Here is a 23,727-nt window from a genome sequence, read left to right on the forward strand (position 1 = left end):
AAAAACAAACAAACAAACAAAAAAATAACCTAGCAAGGGTCCCAAAACAATCGGGGCCTGCGGTGAGCAGGGCCTGGAGCAAGAGAAAGGGAAGGGGGAAAATAACCTAGCAGAAACAAATCAGTAACAATGGTTAATCGCTTATGAAGTGTTTGAGACCAGTCAGACGATTCTGAAAGCACACCGTGCAGACAGGCACAGATGCACTCTGGAGCTAGAGCATGGGAAGGCGCGCTGCACGAAGGTGTCCTCTGAGCAAAGCTTGGTGATTGTATTCATGAACTGACAGAAGTCATGGCTGCCCACACAAGATGAAGCCAGAGAAAATTCTGATGTGTGTGTGTGCGCGCGCGCGCGTGTGTGTGTGTGTGTGTGTGTGTGTGTGTGTGTGTGTGTGTAGTGTGTGTATGTGTGTGTGTGTGTGTGTTGGGGGGGTGTTCTGCAGGCCTCACCATTACTGGGGCTATTGCTAGGTGAGGCTTCTGGGGACAGACAATCATTCTTTCTGCAGAATATGACCATGGGTAGGTCTCCCAATGTCCCGTGGAAGCCCCATATCTACACACACACACACACACACACACAGTCAGCACTAGTTGGCTTTAACAAAGAATCTCAGGAGGAGGACGTGGGGGACAGGTGGTTGGAGAAGCAGCTATGATAACACTTATTGTATGCATATAGGAAATCCTTAAAAATAAAAGAAAAAAGTTTTAAAACAAAGTATAATTTATGTATTGTTACAGGATATAAGAACAGAAGTGGTTTCCCATGTAAACCTCACAAGAGAAATACTGACGGGTGTCAGTAAACAGGACTGGATCTCAGCTTAAGTTGGCTCTGTGACCGTTGTTGTAAGTACTCAGGAAGGTCAAGTGCAGTACCTCTTGTTGAAATGAATGAAGGAAACTAAGCCAATAATTCAGTATAATAGTCTATTTTGCCCCAGAAACCAGACAGGAGACCTGGACTGTAAGGAAGAGAGCTGAAGAGGTACTCACATCTCTAACACAGTTTTAAGCTGCTCAAGCTTTGACTTGTTTTCTTCGATTTCAGAGTCATTATTTTGCCCCAGCTCCATGAGAAGCTGCCGTGCAATATCCAGGACTTCCTATGCATGTGGATATAAAGAGGTTACCATCTGATACAATCTCACCATAAAAAACTGAATTCAACATACATAAAAAGAGAAACCCACCACACACACAACAACAAAAGCACAACCACTTGCCTGTAACTGTTTCGGCTTCTTGAGCTTCAACTTCCCTGATTTATATCCATCACACTTTTCAAAAAGATCAAAAAACCTTACAACGGAGAGAAGACAGTTAGTCACTCGTGGTAACTAGTATGATAGCTATGAAGCTGGATGTATTGTGCACACCTATGATCATAGCATTCAGAAAGCTGAACCAGGGGGACCATGAGTTCAAGGTCAGCCCGGGCAACAGAGTAGATTTTATTAAAAAACAAAAATAGCAAACAAAAGCCCTCACCAAATAGTCGACCAAATAAAATAAGAGATATGGGAATAAAGTCTATGAACATAAATGTGTTTCTTCTTTTAACTCCACCTTGTGGCTCCAGCAAAGCATCTAGTTACACATTTCCCAGTCAGCATCTATCTCCTTGGCTCAAGTGATCCCCTTGTGTCCACCTCTGAAATACAAGCGCATGTGCTTCGTGGTACCCACTGCACGTAGCATCTGCTCCTCTTTTCCCGGTAACACTCAATGCGTGCCTGCCTAACCACATCTAACCAACACCTACTATAGTACTGTCAAAACCTGTGCACAACAAAGGCAGATCCCATTAAGGACAAAATAGCTTCTGTTGTCAATGCATCGCATCGGTGTCAATACATATTTAATGGCTCAGATTTCCATATCAGACACTGAACAGAAATGATGGGACCTTTCTACAGATTTGCTTCTGGAATGCTGAGGTGTTGTTTCTCACAGTACAATATAAGGAAACAATAAACTAAGAGTAAGTAGAATATATTTATGATGATGAATGAAGGGCAGGTAGACTGATAGTTACAGATAAACCCACAGTAAATTTTAGATGCTAACACACCCAATACTTTAATGAGTTTGTATACATTCAGTGCTTTAAATATTTCATGATCAAAAAAATAGTAAGTAAAAACTGTGATCCATCACTCGGAAGAGCTAAGGCTGCAGAGGTCTCAAACCCCACACGAGCAGAGCGCTCGCTCTCCGGACTCACTTCTGATGCCTCACTTCCATTTTCATCTTCTGTTTCGGTGTTCGATCCCCATGTCGTATCACAGCTATGACACATCGAAGCTCCATCCTAAAGGGACAAAAAGACCCCTGGTCGCAATCCCTAACATCAAAGGCTTCTTTTGACTTAACTTTGGAAGATCAAATCCTACAACAGGTTAGGAAGCCAAAGGGGGCGGTGGCCATTTTTACACAGTATTCCTTCTTCTTCAGGTGATGACCATAAGCTGGGATAAAGTGCATGGACTCTAACCTGGGCTTCATTATTTAGGAAACGTCTGCCCTGAATGCCCTGAATAATTATCAACAGAGACGCCATTAAATCAAAGCAAAGTCAACTGTTCTAGGATGGCTGCCATATCTGTATGTTTATACCTTATTATCTAAGAAAACATTACTATAATTCAACTGAGAAAAGTATTTAGCAGCATGCTAGAGTAAAGAGCGATCATTTCAATTTTCAAAATGCAAACCACTGAACACATCCCTGAAAGACAGTAACAGTCCAAAAATAGTCTATGTTGAATTATTTGAAAATGCTGCCTCAAAAATATACCTAAGTTCATTCATTCTATCTATCTATCTATCTATCTATCTATCTATCTATCTATCTATCTATCTATCTATCTATCTTTTTAGAACACTGAAACATGGTAATATATTTCTATAAACTTGTGACTAAGAAGCATTCAGTCATTAGAGTGAGTGATTTTTCCCTGGCAGAACGCAGAGATGCCAAGTCTTTTGGCAATATTGTTCTGACTTACTTACCTAGACAGAGACAAGGCTCCCTGATGCTACAACCTGCGTAGTGCTCCCAGGGGCACCCACCCATGGCCAGAGGCCTCCTTACATGGTTCTATACTTGCTCAAGCACGGCTTAGGAGCTTAATGAAACAGTCTGAGCTTTGGTATACCCTTGTAAAAGCATATACATTCCTCCAACGTCCAACAGAATCATATGAAATTACATATGGTAACCAATAGTCACTTGGAAAATCATTTTTTACCATAATAAGACAGACTAATGTGGCAAGCCTAAGGCATTTCTGAATGAAAACTGAATAATTGGATTGAAACTTACATAGTTCCAGAGGTAGTTGGTACAATTGGAATATCTTCAGCTTCTAACGGTATTGACCAGGGGATATGAAACTGCGGTGCAAGCTCCCGCATTACAATGTTGCTTTAAGACCAAAGAATTATTAAAAATTAGTTAATCCAAAGATAGATGTGGGTATTTAATTATGCCATGATAAATAAACATAAGAGTTTAAGTCAAACTATCAAATGGTTATATTAACCTGATTATGTTATAATTATGTTATGATCAAGTCCTGATCATGAAAACTTAGATATCTCTAAATTGAACACATTAAAAATGACATATATTTGCTATTAATTTATACAGTTTGAAAATAAAATGTGTTGCTTTAATTATGTTTCCAGTTAGCTGGTTTTTTTATTGTTCATTAACTGTTAATCACCTATTATGCTATTTTTCTTTGTCTGCGTGAGGTAGTGAACATGGAAACCAGAGCCTTGTGCACAGAGTATTCCTTCACTGACCTCGATCTCTGACAAACTTATTCTAAATATAATTTCTAACAAGCTATTACTATATTTTCTTAATAGGAGGAACAGTGAAATATCTTTAAATCATTGACTTGAGGGGCTGAGAGATTTCTTAGTTGGTAAAGTGCTTACCTTGCAAATATGAGAACCTGAGTTTGAATTATAAAATGCTCAGTTAAAAAAAAAAAGGCATGCGTGGTAGTGAGTAGTTTTGGAATCCCAGTGTTGGGAAGGCAGAGCGAGTACTAGGCCAAAGAGAGACCAGGAGATCCTATCTCAAGGGTCAAGGTCAAGCAAGTGGATTGTATGACTGACTGAGAATGATCGGGCTTCCATCACCACAGGCTCCTGCACACACACGAACACCCTCATAGGTACATCCACCTCTGCACGGTGCACACAAACCCACTCTCCCTCTTCTCCTCCCTCCCCTCCTCTTTCTCATTTCTCTTTCCTCTTCTCATTCTCTCTCATACATACATACTATTTTTCTTTTCTTCCATCTCAGCATGTATTCATGCTAAAATAAGATACCCGTGCCTTCAATTTCTCTTTGAAGCACGGTACAAAAGCTGACTCTATTACCTTATGTGATTTTGTCATCTATGCTTAGAAAGTCATTAAGATACTTATTGCTTTATTAATTTTTTAAATCAAATGATAAATAAAAATGGTTTTTCTACACATTAATATTTTATTTTCCACTTGTTTGATCATCTTATTAGAACAGCCAATAATATATATGTAAAGAAGTCATGGAAAAGCAACCTTGAATTTCAAATTGTTCCATATGATTCAAGTGTCTTATTTTATGAACGTTTATTTTATAACATTAAGTAGGTTAATGAAACACTTCAAATACAATTACATAGGAAAAATGGAGGAGTGTTGTATCTAATAATCCTATGTTTCAGCAAAATCCCTGATGTGAAACTGTTAGGAATATGTTATTAATTAAGCTGTCCTCATAAACTAAAGTACAACTCAGAATCTAGCATGGTTTAAGGGTATCTTATCAATATGGAATATGGCCCTAGAGTGATCAAAAAGCTCCCATGGCTAACGCATGCTCACGGGAGAAAAGTGGGGCAGTAAATGCTTACCCAAGAATTTTTGCACAGTCATCATAGTACTTCATGGAATTCTTCACAAAACTGAAGCCATTGACATCACACACATAGGACTGTCCATTGGCACGTAACAAATCAAAGCCACAAACTGTTTGCTATTTTAAAAAAAGGTAGAAATTTCAAGGTATCATTGGAACTACTATGATTCCATATTCTAATTTCTTAAGAACATTATATATAAATGTTTGCAGCATAAAAAGATAAGAAGGTTATAAATAACCCTAACCTTGAGCACTCTGAACACACATTATGTATTGCATGTGATTATTCCCTTTTCATGAGTAATGTCAGTCTTTGGAATCTAAGCACAATAAAAGAGTTTATAAGAATGCATTACAACTTAGTCACAGATTATCATTCGTCACACAAAATCACTACAAAAAAAGTAGTTCTTTTATTAATAACCCAGTAATATAATTAGCTTATGTTATGAACCTGGGATAGGCCTTCTCTAAAATGATAAGACACATCCTTCATTAAATGCAGGCTGCATTACTTCCACTTGAATATTTACTATATACTAGTAATTAGATAAATTACTAGGATAGAAAGAGGGCTTTCTCTAAACCGTGTATATTGTTCACAGGAATAAACTGTGTATATTGTTCACAGGAATAAGTTTTACTATATATTAGGACAAAGGATAAAACAATGAAGACCATTTTTATTCAAACAGGTTTTAAAAACTATTTTATAAAAGTAAAAATTACTTATCACCAATTAAAAAGAAAGGAACATGCTAGGCATGACCACAAAGTATGCAAGCAGAAGTATTGTTCTATAGCGTTAAGTTTTGAATAAATGAACAAGGTTTATTACTTCTCTGTGATCCAAAAAGAATATGCTGGAAATGAGGAGGGTGATGTTAGCCCCCAGGATCGCCTGCATACACACATCTGAGCTCACATACAGTAACGACCTCCTCAGCTTTCCTCTCCAGTGTAAGTCCAGTAATGCCTAGCACCCGCAAAGCAAGCGCAGACCGCCTGGGCCTGCATGGCCTGCATGGCCTCTTACCTTGAAAGCAAGGCAGACTTTCCACGCAATCAGCTTCTCGCGCGCATTGAGAATGACGGGGTATCTTACTTCCTTCCCCTCGCTGTCTCGTTCTACCTTGCCATCGAGAGCTGGAGATTTCCGAGCTTCAGCATGTGCATAGTCTGGACCCACGGTATAAACCTTTTGTAAAATTTAAATGTATATAGTATATAAAACCAGAAAACAATAAATTCAAAGAAACATTCCTATTTAAAACAGTTCAAATGCCAGACTGTTAACAAACATACCTTTCTATTTTATATGCCTGGATTTTCAATATACCAGAAAAGGTATACATAATTTCTTATACAGCATAATAAGACTTTATTGTTGTACAAAAGCACAGATCTCAGCATTATGTCCTAAAACTGTAAAGACACAATTCTTAGACATAGAAGAAATGTCTAAATGACTTTTTAAAGGGTATGGAATTCATCTTGTGAGAGAATCAGGGAAGGCATTTTACAGAGGTGATAGAGAGGACAGAAATGAAGGCATTCTGGGGCGGGAAAGGAATCCAACTGTAGTATGTACCGCATGGAATGGCATTTGTTGGAAGAAATAGCTTGCATGGCAGTCTTCGGAACATGGAGGGCATCCTGTGGCCACTGAGAATTGACCAACAATTTTTAAAGGACAAGTTCAACATGAGATGTATAAGTTTAGAAAGAGCAGCCTCATCAAGAGAAGGCTGGCTAAGGGAAGGTGAGCTTCGTCAGTCACCAAGTGCAATGGTGTTTTTATATGACATCACCATTACCAGAGCCACCAATCGCTGACACTCATCACTCTTTGGATACTGTGGCTACTAGGATGCCCAATCTGATACTGTCCTGCTCCTTAGCATCTAAATATCACGTTTTAAAACTTGACCTAGATGTTTTTACAACATTCACTACAATCTGTCATCTTTGTGATACTGGGTATTTTACTTTTAAGCATTTAAGAACACTGTTCTTTAAAAGGAGATCTTGGGCTTCCCACTGTCAGTGATGTCTACCATACAAAACAGAACAGGAAATCTGGACGGAATAAGAACTTAGTGTTAGGATGCTTGCCTGCCTCCCAGAACTACATTCTATCCCTAGTACCAGCAATAACAACACTGAAAAAGGCTGAAGCTAAATAGTTACCCTTCTCTAAAATTAATGGTAACCTCAAAATATAAATTAAAACTACATGGTCTCTATGATTTATATGCTCTTAGTTAAATGTCTGAGTTTTCAATCTAACGAAGATGATTTACTTCCAGTTGAAATCATCCTTCTTTCTTCTTTCTGCTTCTTCTGGTTCAGTGACAATACAGTATCATCTTCTCTCATGAGCTGGACAGCAGCAGTTAGATGTAGCTTTTGCCAGTTGGGTAATTACAAGTGACCGTGAGAGGTAACCATGTTCTGCATGCAGTGCACCATGCATCTAAGCTATGACAGTCATGAGGCTACATCTATTCAATATATTCTCAACCTAGAGTAATGTTTCTTCTCTTCCTTCTTTCCTTTGTCTTTTAAATGAAACTGGATATGTAGCAAAGGTTTGCCTCAACCTCAAGATCTCCCTGCCTCACAGCTGAGTGCTGAGATGGTAGGACACACTACGGTAGAGCTAACAGTGTTTTGAAGTGAACACAGCGTTTATCAGGACCTGACTCAGTACTCGTCAGGGAGCACCTGTACTTTATCCCACCAGGCCATGATCCTAGACATCCTACCTTAACATCAGTACCATCTGTAGGCATGAACTCTTCATATATGTATGACCCCGTTTTTCGGACGTTGCTTTCTGGGGAATACACACTACTTCTACTGCCAATCTAGAGAGAAAAGAGACCCATTAACACAAAATCAGGCCCTCATTTTATATCTAAAATGTAACCTTTATTTACTATCTAAGGTAGATATTCTTAACTATTAAATAATTTTAACTCATGGAGAATTAATTTTAATTCATGAAGTACTTAAATTTGACAGTATATATATATTCTCCGTTGTAGTTGTTACTTAAACATAACATAAAAAGCATAAAATATAATGAGAAAAATCATGTTTCTAGGGGACTGAAAAGAATCCTCAGTGCTTAAGAGCACTGGATACTTTTCCAGAGGATACAAGCTCCCAGAACCCGTATCAGGCAGCTAACAACTACCTATAACTCCAGTTCCAGGGGATCTGATGCCCTCTCTGGCCTCCATCAAATATATGTTAACACACACAGGCATACATACCCTCACACACGCGCAAACACACACACACACACACACACACACACACACACACAGACACACACACACACACAAATAAATAAAAACAGTTGTGTCTGTTTACTTCTGCTATAGAGCTTCCACTATATAAACAACATTTCACTTTGTAGTTATATGTCTAGGCTGTTTGCCAAGCTTCCTGCATAATGCAATACTACTGCTTTAAACATTCTCAAGACAGAAACAGGCCACATTTGCAGTTATGTTTCTAAGAAACTGCCAGGAGGTTCATGTTTATTCATATCTGTACTTCGACAGATACTGCCAAGTCTTCTAGAAACTATGTCATCTGAGTCTCACAATATATATATATGTATATGTATATATGAATGAGAGACTTGTAGCTGGCCTAAACTTCCTAGTCTTATCTATACTTGGTATTTTCACTCTCTAATATTTGCCACTATAAAAAATGGATATTTAAAGGGCATCTTTATTCTCCTTTAAGCTATATTTCTATTTTAGTAGTGTTTTGCCTGCGTGTATGTATATAAATGCACCACACGTATATAGTGCCTGTGGAGGCCAGGAACAGGCACCAGACCCCCAGACTGGAGTCACAGATGCTTGTGAGCTCCCTTACGAGTATCATACTCTCTTACGCTGCTGGACAGCAATGGTTAGATGGAGTTTGTTTTTTTTTTTAACCAATCAAGTAATTTTAAGTGAAAATAAACATTCTGCTGGCAGTACTCCATACAACCAAGCTACGATGTTCAAGAAGTTATTTCATTAAATGTATTCTCAACTTTTTCTTCCTTTTTAAAATTTTTTTCTTTTGAGATAAACCAACAGGACTCTGGAAGAGCAAACGCTTTAACCGCTGGGCCACCTTCCTAGCTCTCTGCTTATGGCTAACATACAAAACACCATGACTATGTATGAACAAACGCGTCTGTCTTCATATATTACTAGGAAATACACTGCTGCTAACGCATTCTGAATTAGGTTTATTTCCCAACTACCCACTTTAAAAGAAAATCCTTTTTATTCCAAAAAGTAATATAATATCATTATATTTCAGATATGATTTGCATTAATTTTATTATGAGAACAATTAAGTATATCCTTACATGTGTAAAAATTACCAATATTACTTTTGTGTGAACTGGCAATTTTTCCATATAATTTCTCTAAAAAGGAGCTTATCTTTAAGTCCATTTCTAGTCTGACAGAAACACAAGTGAGAGACTGAAGACACATCTGGTACCTTTCTTTGTATTCTGAAGGCAGGAATTTTCTGTCAGTACACTTTCTGTGATGGGGGAGGGAAAGGTCCTCACAGACTCAAGTCTTGAACACCTGCTGCCCCTTGGTGTCCTGTTGCTGTTTGCAGTGTAAGGGAAGCAGGCTGGCTGGAGGAAGTGCCTCCCTGGGGCGGGCTTTAAGAGGTTAAAGCCTCAGGCAGGCCATTCCAGTCAGAGCTTGTGGTTAAAGATGAGAGCTCTCAGAGATGTTCCTGTCCCCACAGTCAAACCCGCAGCTTGGCCTGTCCTGCCACAATGGACTCTTACTGCCCTGAAACCCCAAGTTGCTTGAACCATAGTTAAAATAAAGTCTTCCTTCCTTCTTCCCTCCCTTCCTCCCTCCCTCCCTCCATTTCTCCCCTCCTTCTAGAAGTAGCTTTTGCTGTGGTGTTTTATCACAGTAACAGAAAACTACACATTTTAATGGCATTACTGCAGTTTCATCAATTTCCTCTAGACAATGACAGTTCAGTATCTCACCCTAGTTTACTAAGAGCCTGATAACCTTTAACATGCTTTAATAAAATGTATAGAGGAATGAAGACTATCACAGGAAGACTTCAAAGGCTTACCTTCCTGAAAAGTCTCTGACTTCCACCTCCGGCGGATGTTGGATAATAAATGTAAACATTGTGGTCTTCTGCACTGACTGGCTTTTCTACAAATGGCTTTTGGAAAACTTCCCCATTCACTTCTACATGATCTTCTCCTTCAATCAGGTTGCATTCTAAACACAAAGCATAATCGCCAGAAAAGTCAGACACTGTTACATTGCCTAGATGATATCATTACAAGAGCATAAATAAAATTCACTCTTCAAGCTTTCTAGTAAAACTATGCTAAGCCTTAGCAGACTAAATTAATCAGAGCTGAGGCAGCAGAGCAGCAGAGTAATAGACTGAATCGCATGTGCAAGGCCCTGGGCTCAATCCTCAGTACCTCAAGGAAAAAAAGCTTAGCCTGAGACAAAGGCCACGAGGCCGCTGACGACTGCAGAGAAAATAAGAATTAGTCTTCCCCAGCGAGGAGCTTCCTAAATGATTATCCAGTACCAAATGGTCAGCCCTCAGATCATATGGATACAATTATACATTCAAAAAAAACCAGGAAGACAGCTCCTCCTGTACAAGCTGGGCAGTGGTGGTGTACACCTTTAATCCCAGCACTTGGGAGGCAGAGGCAGGCAGATTTCTGAGTTCCAGGCCAGCCTGGTCTACAGAGTGAGTTGGAGGCCAGCCTGGGGCAACACAGAGAAACCCTGTCTTGAAAACACCAAAAACCAAAACCCAAACCAAACCAAATAAAAAATACCCCAGCCCCCACCCAAATACTACTTAGCCAGTTAGTTCAGTGCCTTGTTTTGTTTTGTTTTCTGAGACAGGGTCTCACAATGTGAAGCCCAGCCTGGCTGAGGACTAAATACATACATACTGACTCTGACGCTGACGTCCCTATCAATCTGCTGTAAGCATAAGTGCTGGCATCACAGGCATGCAGCACCACAACAGGCCCACAACTGTCTAATTCACGAAGAAAAGCTATTAAACAGACTATCATGAATTCTTAAACTCTTTCTACTTATTGTAGGGACGTGACAAAGAGTATGTCAAGAGCCAAGAGGGAGGCTGCGGAGCTGAGTTCTCTGACCTTTCGGGTTATTTGGGTCACGGTTCAGAATTGCATACCGGGGAAGTAGGATGCCTTCAGCTTGAAGAATGCTATAAACGTCTCTTCTAAAGAAACAGAGAAACATCCTTAGTGCTTGGCTCTCTACTTCTCAATATATTCCCACGCAAGTAATTATAACTACCATGAGGTTCAAATATTAACCCTTTTTTTTCTAAATATTTCAAATATCAAACTGCTCCTAACAAAACATTTACGAAAATGCATATAAAGTATTTTTGTATGTACATGCATGAAGAAAAAGTCAAGAATAATATCACAAAAACAAACTATAGTCTAACTACTAAAATCCTGACCATAAAACAGTATTTAATGCCATAAAAATATTCATAGGATGCTAAGAGAAAAGTGATTTTACCCTCAAGTGAAATTAGTATATATGCATTTCCATGTAAGTAATATAAGTGATGTCATGTTATAACACAAAAGTAGAATGCTCATGGAAAATAGAACAAAATACCCATTAAATGGAACAGACAAATACACAGCCTTTCATGGCTTCGTTTAGAACCTATGTCCTATGGACGTTAAGTGTATAGTAACTAACTGCTGAAATGGTCCACTTCACCATAAATATCATCAGTTACAACGAATGAAGTCTATGTAATCATCAGCCGTAGGACAAGAAACTGCAATTTTGATGGGTTTAGTAGGCTTAGGAAATTAAGCACTGCCGTCCAATTCCTTGTCCCACTACTTAGGAGAGTACCTGTGAGTAAATGAATGACTCCTCGGTTCTCCTAATGAATGCATTCTTTCAAGGCTGCAGTGACCATAAGTGAGAGCACTTGATGCTGGGCCCACATACACTAATTAGTAAGTAGGAGTTGATTTATTTTTCCCTTAGTTTAACCAACTTTACTCACCTATCTTGTATGAGATACTGCATATTCAAGTCATTGATTACAAATGGATTCCTGAGTTTTGCATAGGCAACTGCTTTGTCCAGTGGAAATCCTAAGAACACATATTATTATCATATTCTGAACAATCTCAAGATAAGCTGGCATCTATAAATTTGTTAAAGTTATCAACTTTAATTATGCCACCGCCTGTAAAATATTAATTTCATTATGTATATAACCACCTTCTACAAAAGATATAAAATAATAAGTATGTACATTTTTATCTAACGTATACAATTAAAATAACTTTTCTTGGTTATTATCATTGATACGGCACACCAAGTCACAGGCTATGACATGTTAGCCTGTATCTGACTATTTAAAAACACCTGATAGAAAAGTTATTTCCATATAGAGAGAAATCTATGAATAATGTCTCACATAACTTGATGTTTAAGAAATCTTCAATACACAAGTCTCATTTATTTGATATTTTCATGTCTAAATATGAACTACCTGACAGTACCTTTAAAAATAGAAGCAAAAACAAAAATGGATTTTAAGATTTATTTTGTGTGAGTACACTGTAACTGTCTTCAGACACACCAGAAGAGGGCATCAGATCTCATTACAGATGGTTGTGAGCCACCAGGTAGTTGCTGGGAATTGAACTCAGAACCTCTGGAAGAGCAATCAGTGCTCTTAAACGCCGAGCCATCTCTCCGGCCCCCCAAAATGGATTCATACACACAAAAAAAAAAATGTTCAAAAGATAAAGCTATGAATAGAAGCATGCTGCAGCGGAGACACCTTAAGATATAAAACTAATCTACTGAAATTTCTAGACTAATGAAAATGAGTCAAATGTAGATGTGATTACAATAGCTTTCAAAAATTATGAAAACTTCAGAGATTATATTTTACTCTCTATATTATCACTAAAATTCTCTAATGTACCATAGCAGATAAAAGAAAAAAAGATGCTTAAATCCTGTTTAGTTATATAAGATTGAGCCAACTTATCTATCTCTAAAGTCCAACTCAGCTGACAATGGGCACGACACCCATTAACCAATAGGATTCTGCCATAATTAAGAGCTTTTCAATGTATGTAAGATACTTAGAAAACTTGGCATTATCTTCCAAAGAATACTACTTTTTATTGTCCTTAAATGACAATTCTCTCATCAATAGCTCCTCTATGGAAGATAAAAATCAATCAGCAGGACAGTGCATGATTTAGCCATGAACATGAATCGCTTGTGAGGACATTACTTTTTTGCAGCACTACAAGAAATTTTAGAAACGTTAAGTATTAAAATTCTAATCAAAAAGCGATGCTCAGTTAAAATGTTCTCCTAAATGTTTTTCAGTGTTTTAATAATGCATTAAGCGGCAGCTGGACGCTGTAAAGTCTTCTGCGCATGTAAAAGTTTCAATGTTGTGATTTCGAGCTTCCCATCAGAACCGAGCCATGGGAAGCGCCTGCCGCTGGTCAGCCCTGCTTTCATTTTGGCTGAAGAGAAAATAGTCTCTTGCCAACAGATAACAGACAGGGCAAGTCCTAAAACTCAGCAGGGAGCTTTTAGGAACCAACAGCTCTCACAGAAAGAACCACTTAACAGTAAGAGAACAGCACTTTCACATGCAGAAGGTTTAAAAACTTCTCAAGAAAAAAGCTTCAGCCAACCAAGATCAGATGAGGTTTACTGAAAAATGAAAATCAATTTTCATTATCAGTATATAGAAAAAAACTTAACACAATTCAGAACTATTGGGAGATGGGGTGGTAAAAGGTAATGATTAATACACAAACAAACTCTAAAACTTACAAATATACAAAATTTAAAAAATTCAGAAATAGTAATAATTTTTTGGGTTTTTTTTGAGCAATAATTTTTATTATTGCATTTTACTATAACATTAATACGTAAACTACTATTGCCATTCAATTAAAAATGGCAAAGAAGCCCTAAATTTTTAATTGAAAGTTCTTAATAAGTGAAGTATGCACACATATAAAGAATACCAGGTCACTTTCTATGTGGTAGAAATATAGGACTTAAAAATACCTAATAATTCAAGCATTTATCTGCAGATATATGCAAACAAAGGTATATATTAAAGGAGTTAATCACAACCTTACTTTAACAGTGAAGACTAGGAATTATCCAAATGTTTGGCTATTAGTTAAGTAATATATTTATATAATACACAGCATGAAAATTATGGTGTGGAAAAATTTGATAGAACCTAAGAAAAGCTAAATGTAAAGTTACAAGTAGCTATGACACTAAACTTTTAAAAAACACATTGAGAAGAAAAAGATTAGAAAGAAATATATCGCCAGGCAGTGGTGGTGCACACCTGTAATCCCAGCACTCTAGGAGGCAGAGGCAGGTGGATTTCTGAGTTCGAGGCCAGCCTGGTCTACAGAGTGAGTTCTAGGACAGCCAGGGCTATGCAGAGAAACCCTGTCTCAAAAAACCAAATCCAATAAAACAAAAAAAAACAAAAAAAACAAAAAAGAAAAGAAAAGAAAATAAAGAAAGAGAAAGAAAGAAAGAAAGAAAGAAAGAAAGAAAGAAAGAAAGAAAGAAATATATCAAAATGTTAACATCGCTTATCTGTGAGTTAGCTTCATTTCTCATTTATCCAGAACTCTACAAGAAGTATATATTATTTCTACAATCAGAGAGGATAAAACACCCCTGTCCACCTTTCAATACCTTTAGAATGGAAAGAAATAAGACAATCACATAAAGGCCAGTTTTCCACGGGTTCATTCAAAATAACTTCCTCTTCAAAAACTACTACTGTGATGTATTTAAACAAGGAGATCCGTTCCAGAATTTCCTTCATGGGTTTGGATTTGGATTTCTTTGCCATGGAACATATTCCAACCACAATCTGCCTTTCTGGTGGCTAAAACAGAAAGAACACAGGATGACAGGTTGTCTTAATAGGTGTTCTAAAATATCGTTGTCATAATTTCCTTTCTGAAGTAGACAAGGAACAGCAATCAGTAAAACTGACATATTCACTCTGAAGTCAGCCAAATTCTATCATTTATAATACTTTACAATTAAAATAAATAGCATGTTGCTACTGTTTTCAATAGAGTTTAAAGTACAAATAAACATTCCTTCTTCACCTGCTCCCAAACTCCATCTATTCCAACTAAGAAGTCCAGGAAGAGCCAGATAACGAATTGTTGTCTAAAATCAAATGCATTTCCCACTACAAAGCTGCACAGTATGACGTCTTCTTGTAAATTGAGCTGAAACATTAGCTGGTCACAGACAGCTTTTTGAACTTCGGGAAGGGCTCCCAGCTAGAAGAAGCCAGTGAACTTTGACACTCCCTCCAATATTCATACTTGGCATTCCTACATAACGATCTCGTTAATCTTGTACTTGTAACCAAATCCGTGTTCAAACTTGAATACACAGAGCATCTCAACAGTAACATACTGAGGACCTCTGGCTCACAAAACTCCATTATATTCATTCTTGATTCTTTGCACTTCATCTAGGCCTTTTCATTCCAGAGCTTAAGTTCATGATATCAACCATATAAAGCTGTATCTACTTCTTTTCTCTTCCACGACTTTATGTATTTCATAGAACACTATATAAAGCTGTTCAAAGGTGGTTCATAAAACTTCCCCTTAAATGTAGCAATAAAAAAACTGGGGATTGAACTGTTCTTTTCTTTTTACATTTAGAAAAATAATTCTACATTGCCTCTTCTAACATGAAAACTGGAGTTCAAATGAGTATTGGACTTGATCAGACAAGGTAAACAGAAACCATCTTGGGGTCTACTGCCTCCGCTTCCTAACGAAGATTTCACAGGTCAACTCTACTGGTTATTTCTCACAGCTTTAACAAAGCATGTCACAAGAACATCCATGGTGGGCTTATTTCCTCAGGGATGATCAAGGTTCACCCACAGTTGCTTAGTGAGAACATCAGTGCTACAGGAAATAGGTTTCCTGACAGGAGGTAGAAAGAGATAAGGGCATGACTCCACCTAGTCCTCAAAGGCACATCCCAGGGACTTCTCCCTGAAGGACTGTTCTCCTCTCAGACAGAAATAACTGTCTAATCGCCGCTGCAGTCTGAGCTAACCACCCTTACCAAGCAGGGCAGGTTTTTCTTTTAAAATGAGATTCTATTTTTAATTTGAAATTTAAGAAAAAAAAATCAACACATAGTTTGTGTCTGTATTTCAAATCAGTTCTCAGAACAAAACAGTTTCTGCCTGAGGGCAAGGGGAATGAAGACTAAGAAACACTGCAGCCAATAGAACAAGGAATTCAATGGAACAGATATGCACCATTTCTAAGATATAACACTCACAAGACACTGGATACATCAGTTTCTTACACACATATTCAGTCTTTGAGATAGTCTCATGGAACTTGATAAACTTAAAGTAGTTCCTTAGTATCTTAGAGCAACTCTAAACTGTCATCAAACTAAGCAAGGATCTTATTGCTAATTACCTTTATTATATTTTTAATATCCTGTCTATTCACATTACTTATACTGTCTATTCACATTATACTTTTTCAATTTAAAGCTTTTTTTAAACAAATTTTCACATTAAAAGTAGTCTTATTTAAGATCACAGTATTCATTGGTATTAGGAGTAATGAATGAACATTCTGCACTGTACTGCTTTATCACGAAAGAGGGAAACAACTTACAGACTCCTCTTCCTCTTCCTCCTCTTCATCAGCATGGTGGAAGAAGCGACGATAGTTTCCAGGGTTGATTTCTGCATCTTCAGTCCCAACAAAGAATCTGGGGGGCTCGCTCATTTTTCTTGAATTTGACACACATCAAGTTTAAATAATCTATACTAGAGCTGCTTCAAATGAGCGGGGTCAGAAGAGCTCATTCTCGCTCTGCCAGCCGACACTCGGGTCTGCTGCGGTGTTTCCACCCGGCCGCATGAAATGTGCTGACATTTAGTTGGCCAGAGCTCCTTTGTTCTCAGATATCATTGCTTCATTGTTGAACTCCCAGTCGCTGCTGCAGTTTAAAACGCAAGGACAGCGAGGCCGCTGCTTGCCCGTCCTGGAACAGCTATCCTCCTCTTACCTAAAACGCAATGCGAGCAACTAAGTTCAAGAGTGTCCTTCAAAGATACTCACGAAAAGTTAGTTTGAATGATATTAGACAATCAGGCCCAATAACCGGACAGAGGCCACCAAAATTACACTATATTTTCCTTCATAAAATTAGGTAATGAAGATCATATTCCAGAAAAATTTATCAGAGCAAGTGGATAAGATGACACAACATAACAAAAAGGCCACAGTCAATTCAAAGCCAAGATAATGAGAAAATGATGCAAATTTTAAAACAAAATTTTGTTTAAAATTCAAACCTTCAGTCCTGAAGAATCGAAAGAAATCCTGAAGACAGACGAAACACGGCTCTTCTGCATTTATTAATAGAATGAAACAAGACTTCATTCAACTCTTCTCAAACTGAGGGCTTAAAACTATTTAGTAAATCTATAAAAATTGCTACGGCCTTCTAATATGCTTGTCAAGAAACTATATGCAATTCAGTGCCACATCCCCATAAAAACCCAACATGAAAACCCACCAGTTAACTATCATATGCTAATGACATAATCTCAAACAATTCCTCACAACACTGTTCACGTGGATTTGAACACCGGTAATATTAAAATTAGTTATCTGCCAAGATGAAATTGTGCATCAAATACTTCATTTGATGACTGCTGATATTAAAAAACAAAACAAAACACCTGAACAATATGCTAGATATAGATGTTCAAAGCACAATACAAAGTTGTTCTCTCTAGAAGTCTGACTAAAGTTTAACCGGTGGCTTTTAATAGACCGTGAAATACCGTCGGTTTACTCAGTGAGCTTTGGCTTTAGGAAATCCTTATGAAAGTTGAAATTATTTACAATTGAACCTGAAAGGAGAAATAATTTATTTATTTATTAATAATTTTTTTTTAAAAAAATGCTGTTTGTTTTTATTTCTACTACACTATTTAATATTAAAAGTGTTTCTTACTAAGAAAAAAAAAAAAAACCCACAACCTTCTGTAACCTCACAGCAGCTCAGCTCAGCCCTGGCGTTACTGTGGATTAGCAGACTCATCCTGGGGTTGGGGTGGGGTGCGTGTTTATGTCCTTTCCATTAAACATAACCAAATATTTTAGTAGCAGAAAGAGCCTTAGCCTGGAGTCAATTACACCAATCTGTTACTAACAACTTATGCTAGCATTTCTGACATCCACCCCCTTGTCTGTGTGTGCGTGAATGAGCGTACCAACAACCTGGAGTGTAAAGACTGAGGTAGCATCGTGCTTTGCACAGAAACACTTAATAAACCTAGATTTCTATCTGAACTGCTATAAATTAACCTTTCTACTAACAGAACATGAAAATCTAAAGGAATACTGGATATTTGTTGAAATAAACATATTTATTCAATAAATACTATTTACTTCTTATAGAATCACTTCATTAAGGATAAGCAACTATATCCCTAGTTTAAGTATTCTAACAAAAATGACTTATAGCCACATTCCTCCAAACAAAAACATGGTCAGGCTGTCAAAGGAATACTTCACTCCTGGTATCAATTTGTCTTAGTCAGGGTTTCTATTCCTGCAAAAACCGTCATGACCAAGAAGCAAGTTGGGGAGGAAAGGGTTTATTCAGCTTACAATTCCACATTGCTATTCATCACTAAAGGAAGTCAGGACTGGAACTCAAGCAGGTCAGGAAGCAGAAGCTGATGAAGAGGCCATGGAGGGATGTTCCTTACTGGCTTGCTTCCCCCGGCTTGCTCAGCCTGCTCTCTTATAGAACCCAAGACTACCCAGGGATGGCACCACCCACAATGGGTCCTCCTACCCTTGATCACTAATTGAGAAAATGCCTTACAGCTGGATCTCACAGAGAGGTTTCCTCAAGGGAGGCTCCCTTCTCTGTGATAACTCCCGCTTGTGTCAAGTTGACACACAAGACCAGCCAGTGCACTCCCATAATGAAGAAGGATATAAGCAGAAGAAGCAGAACCTGCATCCTACCAGTGCTTGGCTTATCTCAATAATAAAAACTCCACAAAGTTCACCAGCTTCCAAGATGTCTTCTTCATTCTTTTGCTCTTGGCCACCTACAGTCCTCTTATTATTTAACAGCATGGGTTGTATATAACTCTCCAAAGTATAAAGCTTTTGAGAATTTATGTTTTTAAATGTTAAATACTTAGTGTTTAGATGCAGGACTTCCTAACACATTGCTCAACAATGAATGCAGATTTAGGCATGCTAAACAACTGTCTGAGTCATTCAGATGGCTTTAAGGCCCTATGCAGATGATGAGCAACACTGTCTTTAGTTTTCCCTGTGATACATTTTCCACAGAGATCTTAATGTAAAAAAAAAAGTTAGGGAGCAAAGACTGCTGTGCAAATGAATGATCTTTTAATCATCTTTGGATTATGGATAATGGATGAATGCTTTCCTCATTTTATAAATATCTGAAGTACAAAGATGAATGTCTATCATTTCAATAGTACTGAACAGGTGAGGCTCAAGTCTTCCAATAATGTAAACTATATTAATCAATCAGTTATTACATAATCAATAAAAATGTGCAAAACCGAGTCTGTTTAAACCTAAGGTCAAAAATACAAGCAACAACAACAACACAAATATTAAAACCACCACCACCAACAACAAAACAGAATTTCATTATTCTTTATCACACTGTAAATGTTTAACAGATTTTAAGAAAACATGGAGTATTTTCCCCTCTCATGTGGTATATGGTTTCTCACAAAATGAAATTTTATGCGAATCTGGGGGGGATCTAGAATATTCTCAATGATTATTTCACTTGAAATCCTACAACTTCCACTGGCCAAATTATACTGACTATGGCCATAGCACGGCACAATACTCAACAGTTTGATCAATGTTCAGTCACGAGCTCCAAAGTGATATTAAATGCCCAGTCTAAAGTATTTATGGATTATTCAAATATCACAATTGAACCTTTCCTTAGTTTTAAGATTGCTTTTTCAGCAATGGTCCTCAAGTAGACTGGATGCATCATAATAATAAACATATTTCTGGCCTATCACAAACAGCTTTTATCGGGAATTCTTAAGTTTAGAATTTATATTTTAATGAACAGACAGGCAGCTAGGTTTGAAATGTGTGTAAAAAATATACAGGACTTAACACTGGTTAAAAATCGAAATGCGTTTCAGTTTACTAGTTTCCACACGTGCCAATCATCAACTAGGAAACCTTAACATCTATCAGAATCACCTGGTGGACTAGAGCTATTAAACTGTAAGGTCTAGGCTGAGACCAATACTCTGCCTTCCTCAGACTCCAAGGTGATGCTGGATTGCTTGGGAGTCTCACTTTAAGAACTGCTCCACTCTAGCAAAATTATCTTTTAACTCTTTGCTCGCCACCCCAAAATTCCCAAACAGCTCCAGGCAGCAGACAGAATGAGGTTATACATCACATACAGTTCTGAAGATTAAACGAGAATGCAGGCGGCCAGAACAGTCAGTGTACAGGAAGGACTCTGCAAACATTAGCTGTTTCTATAACTGGCTAACTACGGTTGTAAGGAAGATTTTTCTGACTTTGACTGGCAAAAAACAAACATAAGGAACTCGGTTTAGAACGTACCTTCTGGCAAAGGCTACCTGCTCAGATCCTCTTCTGATGGTCTTTGTGGAGACCTTTTTACAAGGCCCCAGTCTTTCTTGGCTGTTCCAGACTGGACTACCTACCTGGACAAACAGTCCTCTCTCTAATGTTTACTCATTCTGGCTAGAGCTGCCTCTTCCTTAAGTTAACAGCCTGAAACAGCCATCAATCCTGTACAGTATTTAGAGGTCCCTTACAAATGTCTACCAAGCTGTCTTTCCAGAGGCTCCACTAAAGTCCAGAAGTCCAACCACAGAATCAGTAAATTTCCACTCAATTAAAAAAAAAATAAAAGGAAACTTGCGCTCCAACTCCAGAATAAAACACATAACTGGTTTTCCTAAGATCCCAAAGCATTTTCCAGTGGAAACATTATTATAAATGATAGCTAAATTCCAAGGCACTAAGAAGAAGTTACAATAAAAAGTGTTATATACTGGTTTCTTCCTGCTAGGAAAGTAAAGCTAGAATAGTTTTTTGATTATATAAACCAAGACAGCTCCAAGTTCCATACATCTTTGGCAATAGTTGATTCCCCTCTTTCTTCAAAAGGTGTACCTCTTTCTGCTGAGTCAGCTCTTCTTCCTGGCATTTGCCTTTCTGTCGCGTTACCTCTCTGGTTTGGAATTTACTGCCATTTTTAGACGAAGGTCCTATTCTCCTTGAAATAAACTGGAAGACTTCAAAGAATGCTTCCCAGACTATTCTCGTGCATCTACCAAACCCCAAACACATTTCTTTTCTTTCTTTTGTTTTTCTTTTTTAGACAAGAAACCTCTAAATTTTTATTTTTTTTAAGCAAAGCAAAATATTTTTTTTAATTTTTTTATTCGATATAATTTATTTACATTTCAAATGATTTCCCCCTTTCTAGCCCCCCACTCCCTGAAAGTCCCGTAAGCCCCCTTCTCTTCCCCTGTCCTCCCACCCACCCCTTCCCACTTCCCCGTTCTGGTTTTGCCGAATACTGCTTCACTGAGTCTTTACAGAACCAGGGGCCACTCCTCCTTTCTTCTTGTACCTCATTTGATGTGTGGATTATGTTTTGGGTATTCCAGTTTTCTAGGTTATTTAACAACCATTGAGGTTGACCAGCTATTATTTGTATGCAAGAAAGCTACAGATTTTTGTCACTTTTGTATATAGCTCCTTTGCTGAAAGTATTTTCAGATGTAGGAATTCCTCTATATAGTGTCGCCTATTTATAATATCATGCCATCTGCAAATAAAGAGAGATGGACCTCAACTGTTCCAATTTGGTTTTGCTTGTTTCTTGTTCTACTGCAGTTATCTTTTTTTTCCCCCAAGCACATTTCATAACCTTTCTGTCTCCTTGCCCTCCATAAATACCTTTCCCAATGACCTAGTACTGTGAGTGTTCAGGGTTTTATTTTGTTTCTAATTGTCAAACATTTCAAACTGTCAGAAAGACTGAATGAACTACTCCTCTGCCTAGTATTAGATTCATTATTGTAGCAATTGTTCAATTTAATACCCTTATAATTACTTAAAACTGAGATAGCAAACCTTGTACAATTATGAGCCTTCTATTCATCAGTTCGACCACTTGCCTTTTCAAAAAATAGCCTATGCTGCCGAAAACACATTTGGCAATCTGAAATATTTAATTCTACATCACATACAGAAGTTGCGCAGAGATCACACTGTCATTTGTTACACACACACACACACACACACACACACACACAAGCACACTATGGATACATAACCTCTGATAATGTTAGTGAAGACCCTGGAATAACAAGTGCAATGGCAGGACAATAGACTACTGATGATGGATTCACATCTAGTTTCTAGTAACCAAAGGTTTACCCGTGGCTAAATGTTACCAGGGTTAAGTTATACGACCTCGCCAACTTTCCATTTTCCGGCTTAAAAATATAAGAATCTAACAACCTTCACGAGACTCTTGAAAGGATGAATGACAATATAGGTGCAAAGCATGCAGTACAGTTACACATTAATAGCAGCTATCGTTATATTATTGCTCTAAAACCATAGATTTCAGTTTTTCTTCAAAACTGAAATAGAGAAACAAAATCCTCCCCGGTGTAGGCTAGGACGCTAATGATGCAGTCAGCCATGCTTCCTACTTCTACAGCTAAGTCTTTCCAGGAGGCAAAAAACAAAACGACCATTACCACAAAACTCCGACAATGGTAACTCTCAGGAAGTTGTCCAGAACCTCGAGGATGAGATCCAAAGGTCATTACCTACTGGGAGGACGCAATGCTGTCTAATCAATAAGGCGCGGCATTGACCTGCAACCTCCTATCTTGCCCAGCAGAGCTGCTGCGCGCACACACAGTGCTTTTGTTCTTTGGAAGTGGGTGTGGAAAGCAAAGACAAGCAGAGCTTAGGACAGGGAATGAAACAGACACCGCCATCCCCAGCGAAGAACCCAAACAACGCCGCACACCTCGGCGAAAGGAGATCCAAATACAAGAAGAACTTGGGGTAGCTCCCTACGAGCTGGACTGCAATTTCGGGCATTTCAAACTCTAGACATGGAAAGAGGAAGCGACGCGGGAAGTGGAGAAGAAATCAAGCCTGAAAAGGACCCTCGGGTTGTACTGTCACTCGTCCAAAACCCCGCTGCTGTTCGCTACAGTTCGTGGCTCTTGCAAGAGCACGTGTCTAGGCTCGGCAGAGTAGAACAGAGACAAAGCAAACACCTGGAGGCGGCGGAGGATGTCGGCTCTCCCGGTCCTCACCTACCACGGCTGCGGTCATCAAGCGATCTGTGCGAGATGCTTGAGCCCATCCAGGTTTCGGTTCCTCCCCTTTAATTGCGGGGGCAAGTGTAGGATGTTCGTGCAGAGGAGGCTCTGGGAGGCGTGGACCTGAATCTTCCCTCTCCAGCAGCAGCGGAACGGCTGGCACGGGTACACCTCAGGAGCCTCGGACACGCCTCTTCCCTGCCCGCCCTCCACAGGTCT

At 38.4% G+C, this 23,727-nt stretch overlaps 1 protein-coding gene across 17 annotated transcripts in view; it reads right to left on the bottom strand.

Moving 5' to 3' along the window:
• Ppip5k2 (diphosphoinositol pentakisphosphate kinase 2) overlaps positions 1-23,683 on the bottom strand; it is a 67,288-nt gene extending 43,605 nt beyond the window's left edge. For 5 of the 17 annotated variants that reach the window (XM_052191778.1, XM_052191781.1, XM_052191780.1 and 2 more), the window contains exons 1-12: positions 16,745-16,870; positions 14,760-14,955; positions 12,052-12,142; positions 11,147-11,232; positions 10,072-10,226; positions 7,704-7,805; positions 5,972-6,133; positions 4,928-5,049; positions 3,334-3,435; positions 2,233-2,319; positions 1,232-1,307; positions 1,002-1,111 (exon numbers count right to left, since the gene is read on the bottom strand). In XM_052191778.1, the coding sequence (XP_052047738.1) occupies positions 1,002-1,111; positions 1,232-1,307; positions 2,233-2,319; positions 3,334-3,435; positions 4,928-5,049; positions 5,972-6,133; positions 7,704-7,805; positions 10,072-10,226; positions 11,147-11,232; positions 12,052-12,142; positions 14,760-14,955; positions 16,745-16,858 (1,403 nt within the window). In that variant the 5' untranslated portion in view covers positions 16,859-16,870. Of the gene's footprint in view, positions 1-1,001; positions 1,112-1,231; positions 1,308-2,232; positions 2,320-3,333; positions 3,436-4,927; positions 5,050-5,971; positions 6,134-7,703; positions 7,806-10,071; positions 10,227-11,146; positions 11,233-12,051; positions 12,143-14,759; positions 14,956-16,744; positions 17,142-22,929; positions 23,057-23,463 lie in introns of those variants that run through there. The other 12 variants (XM_052191772.1, XM_052191770.1, XM_052191764.1 and 9 more) reach the window with 7 other exon arrangements.
• Between the last annotated feature and the right edge of the window lie 44 nt (positions 23,684-23,727).

This window comes from Apodemus sylvaticus, chromosome 9, assembly GCF_947179515.1.
Source record: "Apodemus sylvaticus chromosome 9, mApoSyl1.1, whole genome shotgun sequence".
Lineage (NCBI taxonomy): Eukaryota > Metazoa > Chordata > Mammalia > Rodentia > Muridae > Apodemus > Apodemus sylvaticus.